Here is a 27875-nt window from a genome sequence, read left to right on the forward strand (position 1 = left end):
GGGCACAACTTTATCGTTGAGAAAATAAGAGTGTGTGTTGATCATTGTGAACACCTGGCCTGGCTATGGCTAGATACTTTTGCTAACTGAACTTATAATTTTTTTGCATGAGAGGTCATCCAATTGATTAGGTACATCACGCAAAATTTCTATTTTTTAGACGCCCAATTCCACCCTTGACACACATTTTCATAGGGAATAGATACGTACTGTCGCACTTGGAATGACCCACACCCCCCCCCCCCCTGTTGCTGGGACCTCATATGTGGATGCACCCTGATCTCTGATGTGCAGTGTTAACAAATAAAACATTGACTTATCCTGTAATCAATTGTATGATAATACTTACTGTGTGAATTAACTTAAGCAATACAATCATCCGTTTTATTTTAATGAGTGTTAAGTACTATTAAACGAAGAGATGTCAAATAAAAATAGCAATATAATGTGTTTATTTAGATAAATATTACAATAATTATATACATAATTGTTTTACATTATGTCTTTTATTTCTAAAGTGTATTATGACATTTATCACTAGCTGCACCTTATAAAACAAAGTCCCCCGCCACGTCTGTCTGTATGTTTGTGTGTATGTATGTTCGTGATAAACTCAAAAACGGCTGAACGGATTTTCATGCGGTTTACAACTTTCAATAGTGATTCCTGAGGAAGGTTTAGGTGTATAATTTGTTTCTGTTTTGTGTAACCCGTGCGAAGGCGGGGCGGGTCGCTAGTGATAATCTAAATTCTAAGCGACAAATAATCTAAATATTTTTATTAGTAATATCTTTAACCAAAGGTATATAATAATTACGTCTGCCACGCGTGCCACGGCACGTGTCTGGCACGCTCAATGTCTGTAGATATAAACGGACCTTTAACCTTTTGAACGTCAAGAACACAAGGCGTCGTAAGTAGTCGTGCGTCGTGCCCACAGCACCATGGACAGAAATTTTATGGCGTACAGACAGATGTAGTACATAGTTCTATTCGTTCGTTATTTCTCGGAAACGTTAGTATTTGTCATGCTACTTCAGTCAACCGCAGTACATTTTGTACCGAGACTGACTGAAATAACAAGACTCGTTCGTACGTTTCTAAAATACGAAGGAAAATAATTATGCACTACATCTGTACACCGTCACAGTAACTTTCACAGTACTTCACACTTTTAAATAACTCATTAACTTGTGAGTAACGTTTTTGTTAACGACGTAAAGCGTTCAAAGGGTTTACTTCTTGTTTGTAGAGACGGCTAGAAGAGCGGCTGCGCTGGTATAGCGGGTTTGGCGCGTTTTCGTGGCGCCTTTGGTTTCGCTGAAAAGAATAGCAATTTTAGGTTACAATTTATTTTTAAACAGTTTTTAAACAACATATGGTTATTATTGTTAGTGTAAGAGGTGAGACAGCTAGATATCCAAGAGCTAGCGTGTGGCTGGCGTCCATATTTAAATTCAAACTGAATATCGGAAAGTTACTTAGAACTGCGATCAATATACATTTAAGAAATATAATAATACTTGATATTACCAGTAGATAAACTAAAAAAACATCCTGAGAAAACCTGCCAAGAACTTTGGTAATGACTAATGACCTAGTTTTTCTTTTGGGTTTGAAAGTCATCACTGTCATCAGCTGGCAATTATTTTGCAAAGTTAGTTTATCCTATTTTTTTAGGATCGATTTGGATATCTTTAGTACAGAGTAACATAGTAGATAGTATAAAGACCGCCTTACCCGGCTTAGGAGAGCCCGGTAGATGGCGCATGAGCGCGCGCAGCGTGGAGCGCGGCACGTTCAGCTCGGCGGCGCGCGCGCGCATGGACAGCGCGGGCGAAGTCGCCAGAGACTCAGACACTTCGCTCGGTTCCAGCTTCCTAAGGGTGTGGATGTATGTGCAAACTTTAAAACCGGGCAAGTGCGAGTCGGACTCGCGCACGAAGGGTTCCGTATCATAATGCAAACAAAAACAAAAAAAAAGCAAAAAAAAACGGTCACCCATCCAAGTACTGACCACTCCCGACGTTGCTTAACTTTGGTCAAAAATCACGTTTGTTGTATGGGAGCCCCATTTAAATCTTTATTTTATTCTGTTTTTAGTATTTGTTGTTATAGCGGCAACAGAAATACATCATCTGTGAAAATTTCACCTGTCTAGCTATCACGGTTCGTGAGATACAGCCTGGTGACAGACGGACGGACGGACAGCGAAGTCTTAGTAATAAGGTCCCGTTTTACCCTTTGGGTACGGAACCCTAAAAACTAGGGCACCCTGGACTTTAAATTAACGACCTAGCTGCTTACAAACCTATACCAATATATGTCCAATTTTTGTTAGTCTAAAATAGAATACGAATTACAAAAGAATAGATGAAAAGTGGGTGACTATAGGATAAAAATTATTATCAACCATTTTGTCTGCGAAGGGAAGTTTTATAATGGACAGCAAATGACAGTGACAACATTTTATTTGTCCAATGTCACTTAGTAAATAAATTATTTACAGACCTAACTTTCCAATTCCAAGTAACTGAACAGGTGCCAACACTTACCTCTTGGCAGGTCGGCCAGCGCGCGGCGCATCATGAATGGAGCCGGAAGCAAAGAGTTTGCGCTCCCACACTACCAGGGTGTTCTTGGCTGGTGCCGGCCGCCCAAAACGCAGCTCAAACTGCTGCTTTATCTAAAATTACAGTTACCATGGGGGCTGTCCATAAATAAATAAAGATTTTTGACCCCCCTCCCCCCTAAAATCATCCAAAAATCATGCTTTGAATGACCCCATTTCCTCCTACGTCATGCTACCATCATCCGATGTCCAGACCCCCCCCCCCCCTAATTTGAAATGACGTAATTTATGAATAGCCCCATGAATTAAATTATTTACAATATTTGTTTATTATAATGTTATAAATGAGTATGCCTGAAGTGAGTTGAATTAATGAAGGCAAAGCCGACAGTGAACAATTGATGAAAACTACTTAGTTCTTTTTAAATACCAACACCAACTACGGCATATAAAAACAGTAAAACCCTTAATATGATCACATTTATTACAACTCCTGCCATAATATACTTACATTGGTCCCTGCAATTTTGATTTTTTTCGTCTAGTCCTTTCAGAATCTGTTTGTGCAGATTTACTGTATATAGGTATCTAATTAAATATTAGCTCGTCAGTAACCTACACATTATGCTGAGGCCTAATTAATTAAGAGAGCATTTATTTATTTAACTGTTGTTGCACATAAACTTTTAATCAATAACAATAAATGAACAACCAACCTGTCCCATGGAGGTGCGCGTGTGGTAGCGCTCGTGCACCCAGGCCGCGGCCACTATGCGCTCCTCTATCGAGAACCCCGACGTGTCCAATTTCTTCTTTCCTTCTCCATCGCCACTCGCCTTCTTCTTGACCGCTTTTTCACGTTTCGCCTTCGCTGCTGGAGGATCCGACGTATCGTCAGAACTTGAAGACGACGCGGCTCTTGCTCTGTTTTGTTGCATACATGACACAGTTTCGGTTGGAATACCGAAAAATTGGGGATAAGTGTATCCATTCATGTACTGTTGATTAGGGTGATACATGACTGTGCTCGCTTGTAAAATTAGCTTTTAGTTAACAACGCCAGCTAGCATGTTTATAAAACTACCTAATTAGGTACTGATTATAATCAATAAAACACTAAAAACAATGAATTACGCTTTATTTGTTTACTTCTCCACTTTTCAACCCAAGCTAACAGTAATTGTCATCCATCTGTCAATGTCAAACTTTTTTTTTCTAATTTCTCCAACAATGGACTACAAAACGAACATATAATGCCAGTCTTTATTTATATTTTCTCCAAACACATTATGTGCGTCAAGCAAATCTTGTCAGTAGCAATGTAAAGCAAACTAAAGTAGGGCAACACTCAAAGAGTAGTATTGCGCTAAGAAAAGCAGCAATGTACAATGGACCGTAGTTATGCAGAAAACGACCAACTCAATTTTTTTATCAATGCAGAAAGCGACCAAAGCTACTGAATTAGGGTGTAAGTCACTTTGACAAAAATAAAACTTTGGTCGCTTTCTGCATAGAGTCTGGCTACTGAAATTTTACCTAAATTATTGGCGGGAAATTCAAAAAATCTTGGGCTGGTCACACTTTGCTTAGTAGGAATTATAGTTTTGATACTAGATAATATTTTTGGTATTCTGTGCACAAGTAAGGTACCTATGGAAATAAGCTAAATAAAAGTTTACGTGCACTCAAAGTCAGCATACATAATTTCTACCACTATTTAAAGTACAGTCAACAACAAACACATATGTTTACGTTCCAATATTTAGATTTTATAGATATTTTTCAGAACTTTTAGTTTATCCGTTTTTTTATACACTTGTCCTATTTATGAGATTCAGGCATTAATAAATTCACGTACTTAATCAAAGTAATAGGCAAATGTTAGAACTAGTACTTAAAGTATCAAAATATTTATAGAGCACCAACCTCCTAATTTGTTTACATTTGGTTAGGAGTTGTAAACATTGCAGTTTTTCGTTATACAACGCTACACGTCGACTTCGCACATTGTCGTAATTATTTACGAGCTTAAATAATAGTTTGCGAACATCACTCAGTATGGAAATTATTAATATTATTAACAATAAACCCCTTATAAACCGCAAACAATTTGAATGAATGACATAAATTGACAACTCACTTTTAGCTTTTTTTTAAATCATAGACAATTGGTGATACAACAACGAAATATCTGTCAACAATTTTTGGCTAGCCAGACTCTAACTACGGTCTGTACATCGAACCTAAACTTTTTTTTCCGCTGAGCGCGCCCGTCAATTCAAATTGTCACTCGCGGATTCTCTATTGAAAATGTTTGAAATTGTTATTAATAGGTATGGACGGACAATTTAAAAGCGGTGTGTGATGTTGATAAAAACTAATTTGAAGATCTCAAAATAAAATTAGAAGTGGACTATGCCGTTAAACAAGAATGTATCAATAAAATCATTGCTTCAGCAGGTAGATGTCCTACTACTGGATTTTAATATTTTATTAGATTTCTCAGTTGCCACCGTAAGCATTGTAGGCATCTTAGCTTTGATTAAGCACAATCTTATTTAATATATTGGTATTTAATGGTGACACAGCAGAAATATCTCTTCAAATAGAATCGATTCAGAATGTAAACAAAGATGATAGCTGTCATTCGCGATCCACATTCCACAGATAAAGCACAGATGACACGCGATTTTGGAAATTTTCGAACACAGTGTTGCTAACCCGCGATTTTTCAAATTTGCCGCCGTTTGCTGCTGACAAGATTTGCTTGACCCAGTTATACCTCATAATTATGAACTTAAAATAAATTAATAAAGATAAAACTTAACATTTATATTAGAAAATGTAAATACTACATTGTATGTAAATAAACGCTCTTGAAAATTATTCATGGTCCCCACGTCGCTCTCTCTTCCGCTATCTACTTCGCAGAAGCAGTATAGGAAAATTTTCTGTCACCAAATAATCATCTTCAAAAATCACGGCGATGTTCAATTCAAATTCTGAAACACGGGAAAATATGCAATAACTAACCAAGAAAAATACTACGGCAATAAGGGTGTCTATACACAGTTAGAACGCACCGATTTTGAAGTGCACGGTTGCGGTTGTGGGTGCAGTGAAGAGTCTCGGCAGCACCATGTAGAGAGGGATGTCCCTCGCTCGCGCTACGTCACCCTCTCCTACTTGGATGTTCTGGATCTCCGTTGCTGCACATAAACAAAACAAAAATCTTAACACTGTAGAGTTTAAAACAAAATTATTCAAAATAAAACCTTACACACGTTCACTTCAAGTGTTATTCACAGTAATCTGGTTACATACGTGTCAGGTCTTATCATAATGCTGATGGTCAAATCGGATCACCTGAAAGGTGGGGAGCTCTACCAAATAATACAGCAATATTATTTGGGAATCGGGTGAGATATCTGACATGTGCATCCAGTCTTATCTTATGTGGTTTATAAAATACTTCTGCTTTGATAGGATTCAAAATATAAAGGTCGAATTGTATGTATGGGTGCGATCCTGATTTTTATGTTTTTTTATTCTTACCATCCCTCGAAAACCCTTCAGAATCGCCGCAGGTCTCAACGCGCACTAGCTGCAGCTCTATGGACTTGATCGGCACAGAGCACTCGTCCACGCGAATCTACAACAACATAACAACAGAATGTACAGTTAGCAAAGTAGTTAAGGTGCCGAGGTGCTGACACTGCCCTGTTTTTTGGTTTTATAAATAAAAGTACTTAAATTAAAATGGGAAATAAATATCAATTTTGTTCTGCTGAGTACAGTTAACAGCAAATAAAGTGATTTTGCAATGAACCGGCTTTAGTGTTTTTCTTGTTGTGGGTGTTGTAGTAGAGTGTACCTTGCCGGTGAGAGGCTTGTCGAGCGGGCAGACAGTGGAGTCTATCTCGGCGTAGATAGTGAAGGCGGGCATGGGGGCGCGCGTGCCGCCGCCGGCTCGGACGGAGGCTGGTGTGATCTCGCAGCGCACTGGCTTCACTACTGGTGGCTCTTGCTGCAAACAGATACTTATTATAATGTAAATAGATGAATAAATAAATAAATAATGGCACATAACATAGTTTTGCCTTCTATGTTGGAAAAAGATAGAGATCCCTAGTCGTTCTGTGTGTACTAATCCAAACATTACAAAGTGCACCCCATGCACCTAGAAAACCTAGAATGCATCAACCTCTTAAAGTTATGAAAAACTGTTACTTCAGCAAGTTTATCACTTCTATTTATAGGAGCCATAGCAAAAATCGAAGTTGTTATTGTCTATAGAACAGTTGTTTTTTTAACAAGCTTTTATTAGGTCGACCTGTATGTAACTAACTATGTAATGGAATCTAAGGTAACTAATTTAACCATCTAGCTGTAAGGATCATTATTTATTAATAGCTTATATTTTGATTATTCTTACTTTTGGTTATGATTAATTTATAAAAGAGTATCGATTGACTCATACTTGTCACTGGTTCCCGCCATGTTGAATTATTATAAAAGGCGGGTACCTCAGTGACAAGTGGCCAGTTCGAGTACGGACAAGTTAGAGTGAAGACGTCTTGAATAATTTATTGTAAATTGATTGTTATTATGTTTGTAACAAATGAATAAAGTTAAAATATTGGTACAAGTAATAGTTTTCATCATCAACCCGGTAATAGTCCAACAACTCAGAAGTGGGATCCAACAAATATCGATAGGATTTTTGTCCACGCCGCACGAACGTAAGGTTTTCTTTTCTTTTTCGTTTGTATCAGTAAGTAAACTATGTTTACCGGAAAGTGTATTTAATTATGGTAAGTCAGTTCTTTATATTTCTTTTTTTTACTCCCTTTTACTTTAAATAAAATTGGTTTGATAACCTACCGTCAACGTCATGTCTGTATTAAATATACTGTATATATCATTAAAGACAATGATGATGATTTGCTCAATTTTAGTATGTGTATGTGTAGAAAGAACGTACGAACGGATGACGGGTAATCTCGCTTATAATAAAAATACGGAATATAAAATCTACAGTTGTCATTTAAACGTTTTAATTGAGTCATTCTATGTAATCAATGTATGGGAAAATGAAACAAATTAATATAGTTTTCAAACCTGTGTGACGTGATACATCTAGGTGTACTGTTTAAAATTCACCACTCTCCCCCCCCCCCCCCCCACCTGACGCTCGACCCCCCCTCACCTTGAAATGTGTCCCCGTTGGTAGTTTTTTGGCATTCTCACGAAAACTATAATAGATATCAAAAAAGTGTCAAGGACAGAATTAATCGTCATTAAATTTAGAACAAAAATGGTCTCATGTGTTTTATTATAAGTTGGACGGTATTCAAGCTATAAGTACTTGTATAACCTTAAAATAACAAAATAACCATACTAGTATGACGAAATGCAGAATATCTTCAAAACGGCTAGACCGATTTTAATAAAATATACCTAAAAAATCACCGCAGTGAAGCCAGCTATCAAACAAAAGAAACTACATCAAAATCGGTTCATCCGTTTCGGCGTTACGAAGTCACAGGTAAACACAGAAATACAAATTTTTTTCAACCGCACCCAATAATTTTGTAAACCGATTAATTTTGATCAATTATTTTAATGAGATCATGTCTCTTGAAGTTTTAGCTTTACGAAAAGTTAAAAAACATGGAAAACGGCCCAGTATTTTTCAAATTATCGGCATTTTCCCGATTTGTGAGTGGTTTCGTGTTATCACGCGCACTAGTTGCCCTTGACCCCTATAAAACGGGGGGTTGGGGAGGGGTTGTTATCAGTCACTTATCAGAAGTTGACCGGTACACATATCCGCATATTTTCCCGTAAAGAAGACCTGTGAAAAATGGAAACCACTGAAGCTGAAGTCCGCCAAGTCGTCCAACTCAGCTCCTGCAAGAGGGGCGTAGCCAACGTTCAGTAGCTGCCACGCTGAATTTAAGTCAATCTACAGTTTGCAGAGTTTACCAGAGGTTCCAACGGACTGGATCCTTTACTTCAAGACCAAGAAGCGGCCGCAAAAAGTGTACATCAGAGAGGGACGACCGCTTCATTGTCACAACATCTCTCCGAGATCGACACCTGACAAGCGTTGCCATCCAGCAGCGTCTGCGTGAGATACGAGGAGTGGCTGCCAGTGAGTGGACAATAAGAAGAAGACTTAAGAAAGCGAACTTGACATCCAGGAGGCCTGCAACGGGGCCCAGATTGCTGGCGCGACACCGTACAGCCCGAAGAGAGTTTGCAGAAAATCATATGGACTGGACCATTGAGCAATGGACCGCAGTTCTCTTCTCGGACGTGTGCAGAATATGCTTGAATGGATGTGACCGAAGAGGAAGAGTCTACAGAAGGCCAGAAGAACGGTTCGCCCAATGTTGCTTCTCCGAAAGTCGCGCCACGCCAGGCACGAAAACCAGCTCTGTTCGCCCGTCGTAGGAAACGTCGTCCCAGAACATCACGGATCCACCGCCATAGGCGACCCTTTCGGAGTAGCAACATTGGGCGAACCGTTCTTCTGGCCTTCTGTAGACTCTTCCTCTTCGGTCACATCCATTCAAGCATATTCTGCACACGTCCGAGAAGAGAACTGCGGTCCATTGCTCAATGGTCCAGTCCATATGATTTTCTGCAAACTCTCTTCGGGCTGTACGGTGTCGCGCCAGCAATCTGGGCCCCGTTGCAGGCCTCCTGGATGTCAAGTTCGCTTTCTTAAGTCTTCTTCTTATTGTCCACTCACTGGCAGCCACTCCTCGTATCTCACGCAGACGCTGCTGGATGGCAACGCTTGTCAGGTGTCGATCTCGGAGAGATGTTGTGACAATGAAGCGGTCGTCCCTCTCTGATGTACACTTTTTGCGGCCGCTTCTTGGTCTTGAAGTAAAGGATCCAGTCCGTTGGAACCTCTGGTAAACTCTGCAAACTGTAGATTGACTTAAATTCAGCGTGGCAGCTACTGAACGTTGGCTACGCCCCTCTTGCAGGAGCTGAGCTGGACGACTTGGCGGACTTCAGCTTCAGTGGTTTCCATTTTTCACAGGTCTTCTTTACGGGAAAATATGCGGATATGTGTACCGGTCAACTTCTGATAAGTGACTGATAACAACCCCTCCCCTACCCCCCGTTTTATAGGGGTCAAGGGCAACTCGTGCGCGTGATAACACGAAACCACTCACAAATCGGGAAAATGCCGATAATTTGAAAAATACTGGGCCGTTTTCCATGTTTTTTAACTTTTCGTAAAGCTAAAACTTCAAGGGACATGATCTCATTAAAATAATTGGTCAAAATTAATCGGTTTACAAAATTATTGGGTGCAGTTGAAAAAAAATTGTATTTCTGTGTTTGCCTGTGACTTCGTAACGCCGAAACGGATGAACCGATTTTGATGTAGTTTCTTTTGTTTGATAGCTGGCTTCACTGCGGTGATTTTTTAGGTATATTTTATTAAAATCGGTCTAGCCGTTTTGAAGATATTCTGCATTTCGTCATACTAGTATGGTTATTTTGTTATTTTAAGGTTATACAAGTACTTATAGCTTGAATACCGTCCAACTTATAATAAAACACATAAGACCATTTTTGTTCTAAATTTAATGAGGATTAATTCTGTCCTTGACACTTTTTTGATATCTATTATAGTTTTCGTGAGAATGCCAAAAAACTACCAACGGGGACACATTTCAAGGTGGGGGGGGGGGTCGAGCGTCAGGTGGAGGGGGGGGGGAGAGTGGTGCATTTTAAACAGTACACCTAGACGTATCACGTCACACAGGTTTGAAAACTATATTAATTTGTTTGTCTCAAAACATATAATGACTGTATTATTTCTGAATATTACATATGAGTTAGTGAAAATCAGATCAAATGTCATTATAATGCTTCTATCTTATCAAACTCAATTGTATGATGGTGTACCACATCGATTATATCAAACTCAGGCTAATGACTCATTATTAAGTTTTATTGCGAAGCAAGATAGCATAGTACAACTGTAATAGCGGACTACAGTAGGATATTGTTTTATGTACATTAAGATTTACGATCTGCTGCACCTTTTGAGGTCAGTTTGCGTTTCTAAAATTGTATGAATACACTGGCTTTGTAACCGTGAAACCGATGAGTAAACTAAAAATAAAATCTTGCCAATTGAATACCTCTGAAGTAAACCCCTGATACGTTTGTATTAGCAATGCCTCTAGTACGAAGTTTTTAAACGCGATTTGCGTCAGTGTATAACTTAGTATTGTTACGAATGCATCTAAGAGATTGCTTTTATTAAAATGTTGGGCATTATAATATATGACCTTTCGGAACTCCACTTTAAAATTATTCTGATCACTATGTAAGTTTATTCATAATATTGCGATTCCATGCGCACAATAACGACAAGATTGATACATTATTTAAAAGAAAATGACGTGTCGATCTAAGTTCAAATTGGAAACCATAATGCAGGGTTACGTTATGTAACTTGTGTACCTAGTGCTGTTAGCTATTAATGTTTTTTTTTAACCTAGTGGTTATATGCTGATGTCGGTTTTCATTCAGCGACGCTGCCCAACGCAGCATTACTTATAAAAGCTTCGATGAAGCTAAATGACTAGAACACGTGTTTATAATTATCTCCCTCTTGTATGGAAATACAACACCTCTATGACATGTTGGATGTTAAACGTAATAATAGTATGAATCAGAGTACTTATAATTGCAATCTGTGATTAAACTAAAATAAAGCTTAGTCAAATGATTTCATAAGGAGTAAAGTAGCGGTCGTAAAACGAACCTTATTTTAACTGTATCAACTAAAACATTAGTTTGAATAACCATGATAACCATTTTTCTCGAATAATTAAAATAATTTCAAACCCGTGATCGATGATAAAATCATAAGTGTGTCATATCGAATTCAAGCTAATTGATAAACTCATAATAAATTTACAAAATAAGCTGCCGTTATTAAAACTAACGTTACCATTCTCATTTTTTAAATTTAACTACTTTTGCCCAACTCTGGTATGGACATATAGACCAGCGGTGGAACAAAAATGGGTTTTGATAACATTAAAGTTTTTTCTTTTTTGATATGTTATTGTAAGCATGTCAAATAACGTTCATGTAAAAAGTTAGAAAATTTTAGGTGGAGCGTTCGGCCATATTTAAATATTTCAATTTTTGCTAAATAACTATGTAAATATAAAATTAAAGTTACAAAAAACTTTAACATATTCAATAACACTTTAATTTATTCACAATATTCGGTTTTTAGAAATCTGGAACAGCTGCTTTCTGGTGAACGTAAAAACACGAATTATTATGTAAATACAGAATTAGAGTAGCTGATATTGCAAAATTACGATATTACCTATCAACTTAGTATACATGTAAAAAGTTAGAAATGTAGACAATGTGCTTGTCTAGATATTGATTTCTGGTTAAGCAGTATAGCCAATATTGAATTAAAGTCTGTAGAGTTAATATTACACGGTCATAATAAAGATCTTACTTCTCACACAAAAGATTAGAAATATAAAATCACGGCGACACTAAATACTGATACGTAAGTATGCATTCCGAGCTTATATTTCAAACGCGCGGCGTTTTCGCGCGCCGCGCTGTGCGCCGGGGCAGGAGGCAGCGATCGACGGTCGCGGGCTAGCGGTTAGCGCGGTGACCTTAAAATACGCAAAGCGTTTATAAAATTATTATCAATGGTAAATAGTTATTTTACACAGTACACTAATGGAAACTTACCTTCCCTTATTTATTTCTATATGTACTAGGGATTGCCCGCGGTTTCGTTTACGTAGAATTCGTTATCGTGTTAAGTATAGAAATAATAGATACATTTGAAAATTATTTTAGGTGCATTGTCATACAGATAACTACCCTTGTTAAAGTATTCTTCAAATTCAATACACAGGTGTCATTTCAATATAATTTTGCGTAATTTGGCGCTTTTAGGTTATAAATGACTAGCGACATATATTTTTTAAGATATCATAAAATCAATTTCAAACTAACGTTATTCAATATTTATAATTTTAAAGTCAATATTACCAACCAACTGATCCAATTTACCTACGGAAACAACTCAAAATTTGCATCAAATTAAATGCCACTTTTCTTATCCGTTTCGAAAAATCAAGAGGGCCTTTACGAGCTGATGTGATGAAAATTTTATTTAACCTTCGTCCCTCGAAACCTTCACTACGCTCAAGGTTCAATTTTACGAACCACTCGCTACGCTCGTGCTTCAATTTTAGAATGTTTGAATTTGTGAATGTACTTCCTGCCTCGCACAGCCAAACTGTGGAATGAACTGTCCGATACGACCTTCAAACCTTCAAAGACCCCCATCTTAAAGGTCGGCAACGCGCTTGCAACCCTTCTGGTGTTGCGGGGGTCCATGGGCGGCGGTAATCGCTAACCACCAGGTGATCCGTCTGCTCGTTTGCCTCCTATTTAATAAAAAAAATGTTTCGCTTGTTTGGGTATCAATATTAGCACGAGCGGTTAATCAACAACTTTTCCCCTTGTAAAACAAATAAGGTAGGTGAAGTGCAGGCATATCAGGCCCGGCGGGTAGCAAGGCCCAGCATTCAAAAATAACAGTTGCTCCCTATTATTCCCAATTATTCTGAATTTGTACTTGTTGCTAAGAAGGCCCACTGTCAGTGCAGGTAAAAAGGTCCAGTCCCGGGCCTTATTGAACATATGAGATGAAATATTAGATTAAAATATTTTAAGATAATTTTGAATATTTTTAATCTCTTATTAATAAGGTCGATTTGAAGAAACTTCTATAAAATTATGACTTATAAATAACACTTGCACTGCGTGGGCTGTCAAAATTGCTGCAGACTTTTCTTGGTCTAACTCTAATCATTTATCACTTGCTTTATTGACCTAAAGACGTTTATAGATCAAAAAGTCTAATAACATTGCGGTACTTATACTTTTTAAAGGCAGTAACTATTTACAAGCGACTTTTTTTGTTAATACATAGGTAGGTATTTACGATAGAAGTGCGAAAAATAGATATTTTGCAACGAGTGACAAATTTTAACACACGGCCAAAGGGAGTGTTTTAATGTGCTTATTATAGCACCGGTGTCGTAATGTAGCACCAGATGTACTGTCAAAATTATGTTAATATAATACTTATTTGTTACGAATAAATATTTATACTGTAAAAAATTATCCCACCAAACACATTTTCATGTAAATTGTTGCTAAGACGAAACCATAAGACTCGCACTGTCAAAAAGTTGTCAGATCTCTTGTCGAGCCAAGCTTCAAACTCTACAAGCCCTAACTTCACTAACTCTACACCTTAGTCAAAATATGTGGCTTGGCTGTTTCGCTACCGCCACATGGGCATAAGGTGAAAAATTTATTAAATTCATTATTTTTAGGGTTCCGTACCTCAAAAGGAAAAATACTGAACCCTTATAGGATCACTCGTGTGTCTGGCTGTCTGTCTGTCACAGCCTATTTGCTCCGTAACTACTGCACCAATAAGTTGAAATTTGGGGTGCCCCTTAATACGCCTAACATTAATTGGCATAATATGAATTCGCATAACAGTTTTGGCATAACATAATTGGGCATAACATTGAACAGGCATAATATTAAAAAAGCATAACACTTATTGCGCATAATAATGAATCCGCATAAATTAAATATGCATAACATTATTAACTATAACTTTATTTGGCACAAAATGAATTAGCATAATTTAATAAAGCAAGAGAATTAGATGGATCAGGGCAAAACCAACTCGGTTAGGTCAGGTTCACAAGGCTCAGGCAGGATCGAGCGAAACAAAGCGAAACAAATAATAATCTTTTTGCTGTAAACATTATTAAGGCGTAGTAACTGTAGTAAGTTCACGTTCTTCTTTTTTTAGTATTTTTTTTTGTTAGGTTTTAGACATAATTTTAATTATTTTGATTTTTTGGGCAATTTTTTTTTATCGAGCAATAGTCAAAAACTCAGGATTTGAATCGCTGAAGTCCCTAGAGAAAGACCGCAAGATTGCTAATTAAATATTTGGCAACCGTATTGTGATATTTGTGATCTAAAAAAGCGCTACATTTACTTAAAACTTCGTTCTCTGGGCCTACTGAACCTTAATTCGAGCCGCTCTGTCTATATTTCTATTTATTTGCCTTTTATATTTATATCATTTAATAATTATGCAAAGTAACTTTATGCTTATTATATTTATCCCAAGTCATCGTTATGACAATTTACGTTATGCGCATTAACATTATGCGTACTCAGTTATGCGGAATAATGTTATGCGATTTAGAAATTATGCGTAACATACGTTATGCCAAATTGAATTAGGAGAATTACGTTATGCGAATTAATATAGACCCTGAAATTTGGTATACACATGTAAGTCTATAACCCAAGAACATACATGTAAAGTAAATAATAGAAATTCAAATGTGACGTTCCATGGGAAAAGGTACCTTATGAGGGTTTCTAGTTTCGGAGTTATGAAATGTTTTGTAAAGAGGTGAAAATATGCTCAATTTTTTTTTATTGTGTGATCTCAAACCTTAATGCGTAACGTTTGTTTACCTGTTTTTATTTTTGTTATAAGTTAGTTATAAGCCTAGTAACGTCGTCTCAGAGTGTAGTAAAAAGGTACCTTATGGAAAAAAGGTTGAAAATTTCCAAAAAAACTAGTCAATACGGGAAAAGAAGTTTGGTAGAGAACTGTATTAGCATTCTGCAAAACTAATTTGATAATTTCAGTTCTGGTTGGGGCGCCTAGCAAATATTATAACCGTACATCGACCGACATTATAAATCCAAGTAGCCTGCTATTATACTAAAGTTACTCTCGTCAAGTCTTTCTTAACTAGAATAATCTTCATTTGGTTTGGTCGCATGCAATAAATCAGCCATTGGTTTGCTGAAAAATGCCAATACCCGACGCATTACCTTATGGAATATCTAAGGTCATTGAACCTCAATGCCGCTTGTCTTCAATGGCAACCAAAATATATTATTGATAAGAAATAGACGATTTATAATATCTTTACCCCAAAATATTATTAGTTTATCCTAACTGTTCCATCATCATCATGCCTCATCATGTAACTTAACCACAAGGTACCTTTTCATTACATACAAATTATTGGTCTTTTTTAAGATTATTATGACGAAGAACCAATTAAATTTGTGGCAGTTTAATGTAAATTAATATTTTCTATTCATAAAAGATAAAAGCTTCAATGTGATTGATGTTTTGTAGTGATGTATTATTAGATTTATTTCCATAAGGTACCTTTTCGTAAATGTATGGAGCATACTGTTATTGTTATGTAAGTTTAAAGTGGCATAAGGGGTTAAATATAGTATTTAGTTGGGGTTTTAGGATTTATTTCATTTGAATGACAGAATTTCTTTCATATTATGTGCTCAGAAAAATTGATTGTGTGTTACATTAAAAGTAAAAATATTCAATTATCTGATTTTATATGAAAAAGTCAGAAAATACATTTTCACCTCTAAATCGGTATTGTTTTTTGCTTAAACTGTCTCTCAGTGTCGTTTTCTAATAGATAAAATTTAAATCTAGAGAGCTCATTGCAATAAATCGTGAAAATGTAATAAAACTTTATTTTCAAGAGACTGGTTAGTATACACATAAATCAGTCGATATCAAAGGTTTCTATTTGCATTACAGAACAAGTCGCAACATTTTTTAAATCTCAGATATATAAGGTATTATTATTTGTAGTCAACTATGTAACTTACTTCAGGAACATAGTTTTTTAGGCAGCTAAACTTAAAACTTCTGTATCGTAAAGTTGCTCATTTCACAACATTATTTTCAAAAAATCATATCTCTTCTTTTGTATTATCGATAGCTTATTTATTGTAGATTACTGGGGTATGCATAACTCCATACCCACCATAAGGTACCTTTGACCGTGGGACGTCACAAATAAAGGGGTCACTTTTGAGATGAATGATAAATAGAAGAAAAAAACACTATATCTTGTTATATATCAAATTAAGGGGCTCATTGTGAGAACCTCAGATATATTTTTTCATAATTTTAAAATAAATAGTTTAGAAGTTATTTAAGAAAATACGCAAAAAATGACCATTCCCCGCCCCCCCCCCTTATCTCCGAAACTACTGGGTCTACAATTATGAAAAAAATACACATATTAGCTCTTTTCCTATAGATGCCAGAAAAACCTATTAGAAATGTGCAGTCAAGCGTGAGTCGGACTTAAGTACCTAGTTTTCCGATCCCTACGGGTTTTTTAAAGACATTTTACTCACTTTTCTCTAAAAAAAATATATATTGTTAAAATTGTGTAATGTACGGAACCCTTGGAACGCGAGTCCGATTCGCATTTGGGCGGTTTTTGTATTATACTTACAGTAGTTCTTGTAGAAATGAAACGGCCAAGCCACATACTTTTGGTGTAGGGCTAGTAAAGTTAGAGGGCTTGTAGAGTTAGAAGCTTGGCAAGAGATCTGATAACTTTTTGACAGTGCGAGCCTTATGGTTTCGTTTGGGCAACATTTTACATCAAAATGTTTTTGGTGGGATTTCACTTCTTTTTGTAAGTTGCTTATGACAATCTTCCATGCCCTAATTTAAAGGGTTGGGGGTGATTTACTATTAAAAATCCTGAAATAAGTATCTGGGGGCATCTGTTACACAATGTACTTCTTACTGATTCCCCATATAAACCCTTCACCCCGTAAGGGTAAACTTTGGAGTTAAAATCTGCCTTCACCCCGTAAGGGTAAACTTTGAGGTTGAAATCTATTCTATATCCTTCCCCATAACAATACCTATCTACATACCAAATTTCAACTAAATCGGTTCAGCGATTATTGATTCCCCATACAAAATTAAACCCCATCTTCATCCCCTTAGGGATAAATTTTTTTTGAATTTATTTGTTGTTTGTGTACTAAAACTATCTTACATACCAAATTTCAGCTTCTTAGAGGACTTCAGGAAGTACCCGGTATTGATGATCATCAAGTGAGTGAGTCAGTGACGAAATCGAAGTTTTTAGATATGAATAAAATCTAAAGTATAAGAGCTATGCAATTGATATGCTTAATAAGTCCGAGAACTTTGTTTATCTGGTATAATCCAACCCCAAGTTATGAGGGTTCCAAAAAACGACGAAGCGCTTCGAGAAAAGGTAGATAGTGCCCTTGCGCTTTGCTCGTCTTGGCAGGGGCACTGCCGTGCCCCCAGATGTTAAAAGATGATACTACTATAACTAATAAAGATTTATGTTTAGTTACCTACTATTTTCGCGTAAACTAGACAATTTTTATATCTTTAGTTATTAAGGCCCAAAATAATTATTTTCACTTATTATAAATAAATCCTCCTGTTATGAAGTATCAAATATTGTTATTTGTATATGTATAACTCTTAAGTTAAAAACAATAAAATCTGTTATTACCTACTGTCAAAATGATTCTTTTTTGCGGGATTAAGTAATACACTGCTAGTGTTCAATAAGGCCCATAATAGGACTTTTAAGGTATATTTTCCAAGAGTATCGTAATATTTTTATAACTATTTTGGTATAATGAAGAAACTTAAATAAATGAGAAACCTATTTGAGTGAGTTTTTCATACTTCATATCCTGTTTATTAAAAAAAACCATTTTAATTTAAGGTGGGCTGTATATAGGCATATACGGCCCACACGGAATATACAATAAGGTAAGTGGCCTCACTTACCTTATTGTATATTCAGGATGTATACCGTGTAATATTGAGCAGTTGGTTTATAATATACATATTATGATATTGACCTTGAATAGGACAGGACATGACAATAGGAACCAGAAATAGGTATAGTTGGTCAAACCATTTGTCAGTAAATAAAAACAAAAAACTATATTCATCCTTTTCTTTTGGGTGCTAGTACTAGTGTAAGTCAAAGATAGTATGATGATTCTCTCTGTCTATGTTTGAAATGAGACTTTGTTTTTACAAACTATGTATAGTAAAAAATAGTTGTGAATATCTTGTACATTTTTATTACAATATTAGTCAAGATAATGAAATATAGCTGGTCAAGCAAATCTTGTCACTAAAAAAAGGCGCGAAACACAAATTTTCTATGGGACGATATCCCTTCGCGCCTACATTTTTCAAATTTGCCGCCTCTTTCTACTGCCAAGATCTGATTGACCAGCTGTAGGTATTTTTACGTAATAAGATATTTTAATTTCACGTAATGTCCGCATCTAATTTATACATGTGCACGGTAAACAAACAAATGAATGATAAGAAAAGACAGACAGTGTTACTGAGCGGGAGGTGGGGCGAGGGGCGAAGTATAGGTAGGCTATGATAGGCTCTCGAGCGCCGCGCCGGCGACTGACGGACCAGCGCGGCGTATGTATGAATTTCGCGCCTTTTTAACTAGATTTTACTATTACAATGCAAGCTACACGCAGAAATTTCTTACTTTCCATAATATGGCTGCGTATATTATTTTATAGTAATAGACTTATTTTTACAGACTCTAATTCAATATTAGATCTTATAGGACAAAAAACGCATATTAATTCTAGAGCATATATCTTATTCTTCTAGCTTTTTAGCTTGCCTATTAACTTAAAAAATGAGATATGTTGTTGTGGATTTATTAAACTTTAATTCAATATCGACAAAATAATAAGCTAATTGTAGTTTGATAAAGAAGCACGTTAAAAAAATTTCTAATAATTTTACATTATAAAGCGTCATACATATTATAAACAATGGAACTTAAACATTGCACTTTAATTCAATATTAAAAAATCATTACTAAAAATATATAAATACCTAATTTATATCTAACGCTCGTTCTAACTTTTCATCATATATTGCAAATATGCTTAAAAAGATGTCCCATATCAGATAAGTATCACTTTTTCAACTTTAGAATTATCAAAACTTATAGTGCAAAAATCCGGTCCCACTACTGAGCTAATACGAGGGTGGTCCCAGAAGTGACCGACCTGACACACTTAAAGAGGTTTTTATTTTGAGTAAATACTTTTTTAAAACAGAATACCTCTTTATAAAGTTTAAATTTGAAATTCGAACACATAGCGTCGTTTGTCTTTTGTTTAGTAGCCATCAATAGTGAACGCTGTGAACAAATTTTCCGACATGGAGAAAATTGGCCATCGTTATGTGATACAATACTTTCATTTGAAAGGTTTTAGTCCAACTAGTATTAAAACGGAGCTAGATTCTACTTTGGGGGAGTCTGCTCCATCGTTTACAACAGTAAAATATTGGGTGGCAGAGTTTAAACGAGGTCGCTCTAGTTGTGAAGATGAACATCGATGTGGTCGACCAAATGAAGTGACTACGCCAGAAACTGTAAAAAAAATCCAGAAAATGGTATTAGATGACCGTCGATTGAAAGTACGCGAGCTAGCAGACATGGCAGGTATTTCAAAAAGTGCTGTACATCGCATATTAACTGAAAATTTGGATATGAAAAAGATGTGCGCAAGGTGGGTGCCGCGATTGCTCACAGACGAACAAAAAATACATCGCGAAGATATTTCGACCGAGTGTTTGGCAAAATTTCACAACAATAAAGCGGAGTTTTTGCGGCGTTATATTACTATGGATGAAACGTGGGTGCATTATTTCACACCAGAGACGAAAGAACAGTCGAAGCAATGGACTCGAAGAGGAGAACCGGCCCCAAAGAAGGCTAAAACAGTTCCATCAGCAGGAAAGGTCATGGCCTCCGTTTTTTGGGATTGCCGTGGGATAATCTTCATAGATTATCTTCAGAAAGGAAAGACTATCAATGGCGAGTATTATGCCAACCTTTTGCATCAATTGAGTGAAAAAATCTGTCAAAAACGACCACATCTGGCGAAAAAAAAAATTTTGTTTCACCAAGACAATGCACCAGTACACACGTGTGCCAAGGCCATGACCAAAATCCGCGAGTTAAAGTTCGAATTACTTCCTCATGCACCCTATTCGCCTGATTTGGCCCCTTCCGATTATTTTTTGTTTCCTAATTTAAAAAAATGGCTTGGTGGTAAAAGATTTGCCAGCAATGATGAAGTGGAGGCTGCGGTTGATGGGTATTTTGAAGACCTCGACAAATCTCACTACAAACAAGGTGTTGAAGCTCTCGAACATCGCTGGGCTAAGTGCATGGAACTAAAAGGAGATTATGTAGAAAAATAATAATAAAAAGTTTAGATTTTCTTTTGTTTTCTTTGTCAGGTCGGTCACTTCTGGGACTACCCTCGTACCTACATCTATATTAAATCTCCACGTTATGGAAGCGTATGTCGTTTGTTGAATATACGAGTAGTAACTCGTTAACGAATGTATGTAATATGATCTTATTGTTTTTCTATTGCACACTCCTCAAGATACGTAACTCGTAACTTTGTGCGCTGAGCATTAAAGTATTTTTTGTGTCAATTTACACATACTAGATATCGTGAACTTGAATCTCAATGGATTCAATTTGATAACCGGTCACCTTTTGTTTAGACTGTATAACTGTATGTCATCACGCCTAAATTCTATGACTAACGAATGTAATCAGTTTCATCATAACAACCTTGTAAGGGCCAGTAATTTTGGCACGAGTACTTAATCAATGTATATAAATCTATGTGTTACCATGATGATCATGGAGAAATAAGAGGTCGATGGGAAATCGATATGCTTAACTATTTGATATAATATTTGATTGCGAGGTACGCATACTTTAAACATTTAGAAACTCATTTACCCCTTTATTTATAGGATGTGAATATTTTGAATGACGTTAAAGTAAAATCATATTCATAATTGCAGTGTTTTATCTGACAGTAACGTTTGCTACATTTTATTATTTTCGTTTGTTTCTGTAATAATAGTAAATCATACTTACCTAAATAGAAAACAAAGGACCTTAATTGGAATAATAGTGTATTCTGTGGATATCTCTGAAGTTGCGTGTAGTACTGTAAAAGTGTAAAGTTGTAACTTAAAACTACGCTTATGCATAATATGTAGAGTCATATGTAGAGTCATATGTAGAGTCATATGTAGAGTCATATATAGAGTCATATGTAGAGTCATATGTAGAGTCAAATGTAGAGTCAAATGTAGAGTCATATGTAGAGTCATATGTAGAGTCATATGTAGAGTCATATGTAGAGACATATGTAGAGTCATATGTAGAGTCATATGTAGAGTCATATGTAGAGTCATATGTAGAGTCATATGTAGAGTCATATGTAGAGTCATATGTAGTCAAAGCTATACATAGCTATACGTTGAGTGGTTTTCATATAAAAAATCGATGACGTATGTGCAGACGCTAGTATCAGTAGATAGGAAGCGCCATGATAATCGATGTGTTTGTGTAGGTATACACAATATGTAACGCACGTGGATGGACGTGTGAAACTTTAAGGCACGTGGATGAACGTGCGAGACTTTATCGCACGTGGATGAACGTGTGAGACTTTGACGCGCGTGGATGAATGCGCTAGACTTATGTTCCAACTTTCATAAATATATTTACAACAATTTAAAATAATTAGTCAACCAAATATCAGTATAATTTAATCATAAAAACATAATAAACAGTAATAATAATAAGCAAAGAAATTTCACACCTCTATTACTAATATGTTGAGTGGTCATCTGAGTGCAGTTTAGATTAAAGCGGTATGAAATATCATATTATGTGTGTTATGCACGAGTTGGTAAAATCCTAAGATAGTAATAATACTTTTATATTCACAAAAAAAAGAGACGAAGGAATTAGATACCGACACTTGATTAATAAAAGGGAATAACGATTATCGCTCGTTCGTAAATATAAAATTACATGTAATGGAAATCGATACACGCATAATGATACCTGTTGTCTTAATAGTTAACTTGAACTTAGCTGGACGCGTGAGCCATAGAGATTAGACATTCATAATGTAAAATATATATAAAACCAATGGTTATTAATGAGGAATATACGGTAAATTCTCTTCAAAAGAAATAAAAGGTTCTTATGTATACCCTTGTCAACCCGTAACAATGTTTAATTCATAAGTAAAACTTTTAAATTTACACGGGAAGTCATTTTTCCATTATTTCGATCACCATAGTCCAACATTATTATGAACTTTTATATATCAAATAATAATTGATAAGGTGCTTCGCTTTTAATATACTGTCAAACTGTTCAATATTACTTGACAATTAAACATGATTATTATGCATATGTGAATTTACATATTTCGATAATGAATAATTCATAAGAAAGTCCCATTTATTTGAATGTCAATTTCAATATAAGTTATAAAGTTACAAAAATTAAATATATAGTTTTTATTTAATGAGGCTTCAGAAAACGGTTCTTAATTTGTCTCACATTAATTATTTACGAATATCTCGATCTAGTAAAGTAAAATGGTATTATAAATAATATGCAAGATAAACTGTATTCTATATACCCACACTTTATTGTGTCCAGGGTTTTATAAGTGAATTATAACAATAATAATATTTTCCTTGTGACTAACGAATTAATTTATTAATAAGTCTTATTTTCGTAAAGCCAGAATAATTTTAATAATAAACATACTCCAAGCATACATACATAATTACATGCATTAATTGTCGAATATGATTTAATTAGTGATGATAATGATAATATTAATTATTTAGATATGTCCGAAGCAATAACGAATTAGGATAACAAAATGCACCATAATACCTATTAGACTTGTTTCTGAAAAAAAAAACACGACTATAGCTGGAAATTAAATATTTCGTATCAACTACAATAATAAACTTGTTGGTTCAGATAAAACCTGTTGAAAAAAAAATCAAACATAATATTTCTTAGTCACTTGGTAACATGAATATTATTCGATCTAGATTCGCTAAGACTGTTATAATAACCAAATACTTTTTAAAATAAATCACAATGTAGATATTCATCATTCATATGGAATAATCAAATGACTAGTTTATGTCTGATGTTTAAATCCATTTTATGTGATGAGGAATTTGTTCTCGTAATGAAGTTATGAACTTCTGTGATAAAATTATTCATTCGTTCATTTAAATTTACAAAACCTAACGGCTACTTAGTTTATGTTCTTATACCTACTTGATGGATCTTTAATGGCTTAAGGCGTGTAAATAGTTCAAATGAGGATTAGTCGGTCGCATTCATATAAAATTTTGACTGTTGATAATAGCAGGTTAAAGGACAATAAAACTACCTCTAAAATAAGATTAATTTCTTATCAATTAAACTCTTCAAACGGGTTCAGACATATATATCTTTAAAAAAAAATCGTTGGCAACAGGTAACGTTCGAAGTAATATCAAGAGTTTAATTAAAAGGAAATTATCATATAACCTAATACTGAAACTTCACTTAATCGTGTGCACTTGTGTTTATTACGTTTATGAAATTAAAACGTGTTATTTTAAATCAACATATTATATCATCAGATAATCAGTAGCCCAAACAAAAAAAAACATAATCTGTCACTTATATTATTATTATCAAGATGTTTTTATATCTCGGCATAATTATGATTGCATTCATGTCAACTACGGGCTGGGCCCGAAGATATAAAATCATAACCATGCATTCTTTATAGAGATGTGACACTTATGTCCTATTTTCATTATTAAACTTTACTGCGCAATACATGATATAGTGAACTATGGACTATTTTAATTGCAAATATTATAATAATTAATACAAATCAGGTACAATATTTGGTAGTCATGTCGTTTATGAACTAAAATATTTGAAACGTGAAAAATAAATTCATAACATGCTTAAATCGATATAACGATTAAAATATAAAGATGAATAATAATAAAATAAAGCAATGAAATAAAACCACGAGTCTTATGCATTCAATAATAATTTGAAAAAAAAAAGGAAGTGTTAATTTCATATATCTAAAGAAAGTCTTCAAAGTTTCAGAACGACCCAGGAGCGTCCAGGTGAAAGGGCCAGGGTTTGGTATTCCATTACCACCCAGGAGTGCCCAGGTAAGAGGGTCGGGGTGTGGAATCACTTCCGACCCAGGAGTGCCTAGGTGAGATGGCCAGGGTGATGACATTCCTGTTCCTTATCAGAACTAAGGTGCTTCTACGCATAAATACGATCGTTGACTACACCGCAGAGTCTTAGAATACTGGCATCATGGCAAGCGAAGCTGCGGCTAGCAGCGGCGCGAGATCTGGTGCCCCGTGTTACGCAGCATCAGCGTGGTCGGTGGCACCATTGCAGTTAATGAGAACGTGGCGTCGGTTAGACAGACGGCGCAACCCGCGGTGACGCAACTATCTTCTGTTGGTGAAGTGATCCGTGTATAGCGGTTTGAATATTTACGTGTAAAAGTGAATAGTGTTGTGTACGTATATTATATTTCTTGAGCATAGTTATTGAAATTTAACAAGTGTTAAAGAAAATTTAATAATGCTAGATTGCGTAATCTTACTATTACATAATGAATTTTCTGTTGTTTAATATTTTATTATGTTTCTGCAGGTCGAACTAATTAAATTTATTCGTTTCTATGATGACATATAGTTTCTTCAACCTTGATAACAGACTTGTGAAAATTCTTCGAAAACCATAATTTGAACGATTAATAATATGTATTATGTTTTGGTATCGGCCACCTATTTCCTAATTATCATTTTATTAATGCCTAATAATTAACGATAATACACATTATAATTATAATCCTATTAATAGTAGATATCGTGCAATTATGAGTGCACATGAGTATTACATGTTTGTAATTTTATTTTCTCTTGTTACTTATTATTATTTAATATGCATATTATGTGCATAAATATCATTCAATAGTAATATTGGATCAGTGAATCTTGGTTTATTTAATGTATACATTTTAATTTCATTCATTATTTTCATAAATTGGTTTTTGTTTTTATCATTTTAACTATTTTATATTAAGGTTTGGCGAAGGGTCTCGCCTCGAACAGGATGGCCGAGCTGTAAGGATCATTATTTATTAATAGCTTATATTTTGATTATTCTTACTTTTGGTTATGATTAATTTATAAAAGAGTATCAATTGACTCATACTTGTCACTGGTTCCCGCCATGTTGAATTATTATAAAAGGCGGGTACCTCAGTGACAAGTGGCCAGTTCGAGTACGGACAAGTTAGAGTGAAGACGTCTTGAATAATTTATTGTAAATTGATTGTTATTATGTTTGTAACAAATGAATAAAGTTAAAATATTGGTACAAGTAATAGTTTTCATCATCAACCCGGTAATAGTCCAACATTCCAAGGATCGTAGCGTCATGAAAATTGGCAGCTGTATGTAGTTTTGATGACAATACAATAATATGGTACTGTCGAACTTATCTGATGATGGAGACAGGAGGTGGCCATGAACTCTCGATCTGTATGTAACTAACTATGTAATGGAATCTAAGGTAACTAATTTAACCATCTTCCAAGGATCGTAGCGCCATGAAAATTGGCAGCTTTATGTACTTCTGGTGACAATACAATAATATGGTACTGTCGAACTGATCTGATGATGGAGACAGGAGGTGGCCATAGGATCTCTGTGATGAAACAACGCAACCTAATTGTGTTAGGGGTTTTTAGAATTGTCTCGATGAGTATTAGTTGTCTGTCGTAAGAAAAGTACAGTCAGCGATAAAAGCTTGTACCAAAAATGAAATTTTTGCCAAAAAGTTATTCTGGTTACAAACTTAAGTGCTTAAATGATCACTTGATCAGATTAAATTAGACAATAACAGCCACACTTACATGTCTATGTTGCACAAAGAACTGGCAAGTCGCATTCAATGGCTTATTCAGGAAAGACCTCTTCATCCCACACTTGAGTGTGTACATAATATTGACAAACACCCCATGGTAGGTCTCGAGCAGCCCCGGGTACCCTGGGGACGTGGCATGCCGCGCGCGCAGCGGGATCTCAAAGGGGATCTCGGTTACACCGCCCGGGATCTTGCCAGGAGGGGCCAACTCCACTGAGGTGTTTAACAGGTTGATTGGCTGAAATAATTACATTATTAAGAATCTAGGATTAGTAAAAAATTTACTAAGGGTTGAGGATTAACCCTGTTTGATCATCAGAAAAGGACTAGGTATCACTATTGCTACACCTAAACAATGTCCCCGCTATGTTGGTCTATTGTAAGTTCGCAATAAACTCAAAAACTACTGAATGGATTTTCATGCGGTTTTCACCTATCAATAGTGATTCTTGAGGAATGTTTAGGTGCATCGGGTCTCTAGTATAATACACATACAGGTTCTTAGAATTGATGTTAAAAAAAACAATACATATAACATAAGTAAAAACCTTTTGCATTTAGAATTTATTGAAGCAAAATTATTAGAGGCTCTATAGCAAATCCTATATAAACACTACTACAATGTTGAAGTTGTCAGCAATGTGAAACCACTTTTACCCACTAGTGGGTTGTGTGTATTATAACGCATGTGTAAATCATAGACATACCTTCAAGGTGTTGGAAAACAGGCCAATATTCTTGGAGCTCAGCTGCAGGTTCACCGCGCCCTCGGCCACCAGCGTGAGGCCCTCGTGCCGCGTGTCACCCGGGCTCTCCACCACCACCACGCCTGCGATCACTTCCTGTAAACAAAACATAATCACTGCCTATAAACAAAACCAAAACGGGATATGACGAACCTAAGCTGCACTAGGTACTAGAGTGCCCCGCATGCCCGCATCATTGCTCGGAGTTGGATCTGAGGGCCACGACAGCCAGAGCTATCAATACCGCTGCAATGCCTACTGGGCATTCCTTGTATGACAAAAAAAGAACTTCGACACAGAAGAAAAATTGCGCTAGTTTATGTGGACATGATTTTTACTGACTGCATTCTTAATGTATGTAGTTGCATAATTATAATACAATCGATTGTACAAGGGTTATATTTTGTTAATATAAAATATACATAAACTTAACTAAATAAGGGGGTGTAAACATTTTCAAGACTTGTGGATGTGGTTAATGAGAATTGTTCTTACCCCTTCATGATATACTTTGCTGGGTCTCTTTAAGTTGATTGTTAAGCTTGTAGACATTATAGCATTTACACAATGAACTTCGGAATTTCGAAATTTCTGTTTTGTGTTTTATGTTTTATATACAAAAACCTAAATCTACACAGAAACCACAGAAACTCAACAACTATTTAGAGCTGTCAGCTCTTAAACGTCAAA

General features: G+C 35.7%; 2 protein-coding genes across 3 annotated transcripts; both read right to left on the bottom strand.

Annotated features, from left to right (window-relative positions):
- Positions 1–429: 429 nt before the first annotated feature.
- On the bottom strand, positions 430–4246 carry LOC134670665 (uncharacterized). The gene is made up of 4 exons (XM_063528481.1): positions 3289–4246; positions 2556–2686; positions 1741–1880; positions 430–1320 (listed from the first exon to the last, which is right to left on the bottom strand). The coding sequence occupies exons 1-4, from the start codon at positions 3589–3591 to the stop codon at positions 1259–1261; spliced, it is 636 nt and encodes a 211-aa protein (XP_063384551.1). The 5' UTR covers positions 3592–4246; the 3' UTR covers positions 430–1258.
- Positions 4247–4798: 552 nt separating this feature from the next.
- On the bottom strand, positions 4799–27781 carry LOC134670661 (vacuolar protein sorting-associated protein 26C). Of its 2 annotated transcripts, XM_063528476.1 has the most exons (7): positions 27681–27781; positions 27147–27281; positions 26429–26677; positions 6447–6599; positions 6128–6224; positions 5656–5781; positions 4799–5574 (listed from the first exon to the last, which is right to left on the bottom strand). In XM_063528476.1, exons 1-7 carry the CDS (start codon positions 27735–27737, stop codon positions 5489–5491), a joined length of 903 nt encoding a protein of 300 aa, XP_063384546.1. In that variant the 5' UTR covers positions 27738–27781; the 3' UTR covers positions 4799–5488. The 2 variants fall into 2 exon arrangements, with proteins under 2 accessions (XP_063384546.1, XP_063384547.1); XM_063528477.1 differs by lacking the exon at positions 5656–5781.
- Positions 27782–27875: the final 94 nt, after the last annotated feature.

Source organism: Cydia fagiglandana, chromosome 14 (genome assembly GCF_963556715.1).
Source record: "Cydia fagiglandana chromosome 14, ilCydFagi1.1, whole genome shotgun sequence".
NCBI lineage: Eukaryota > Metazoa > Arthropoda > Insecta > Lepidoptera > Tortricidae > Cydia > Cydia fagiglandana.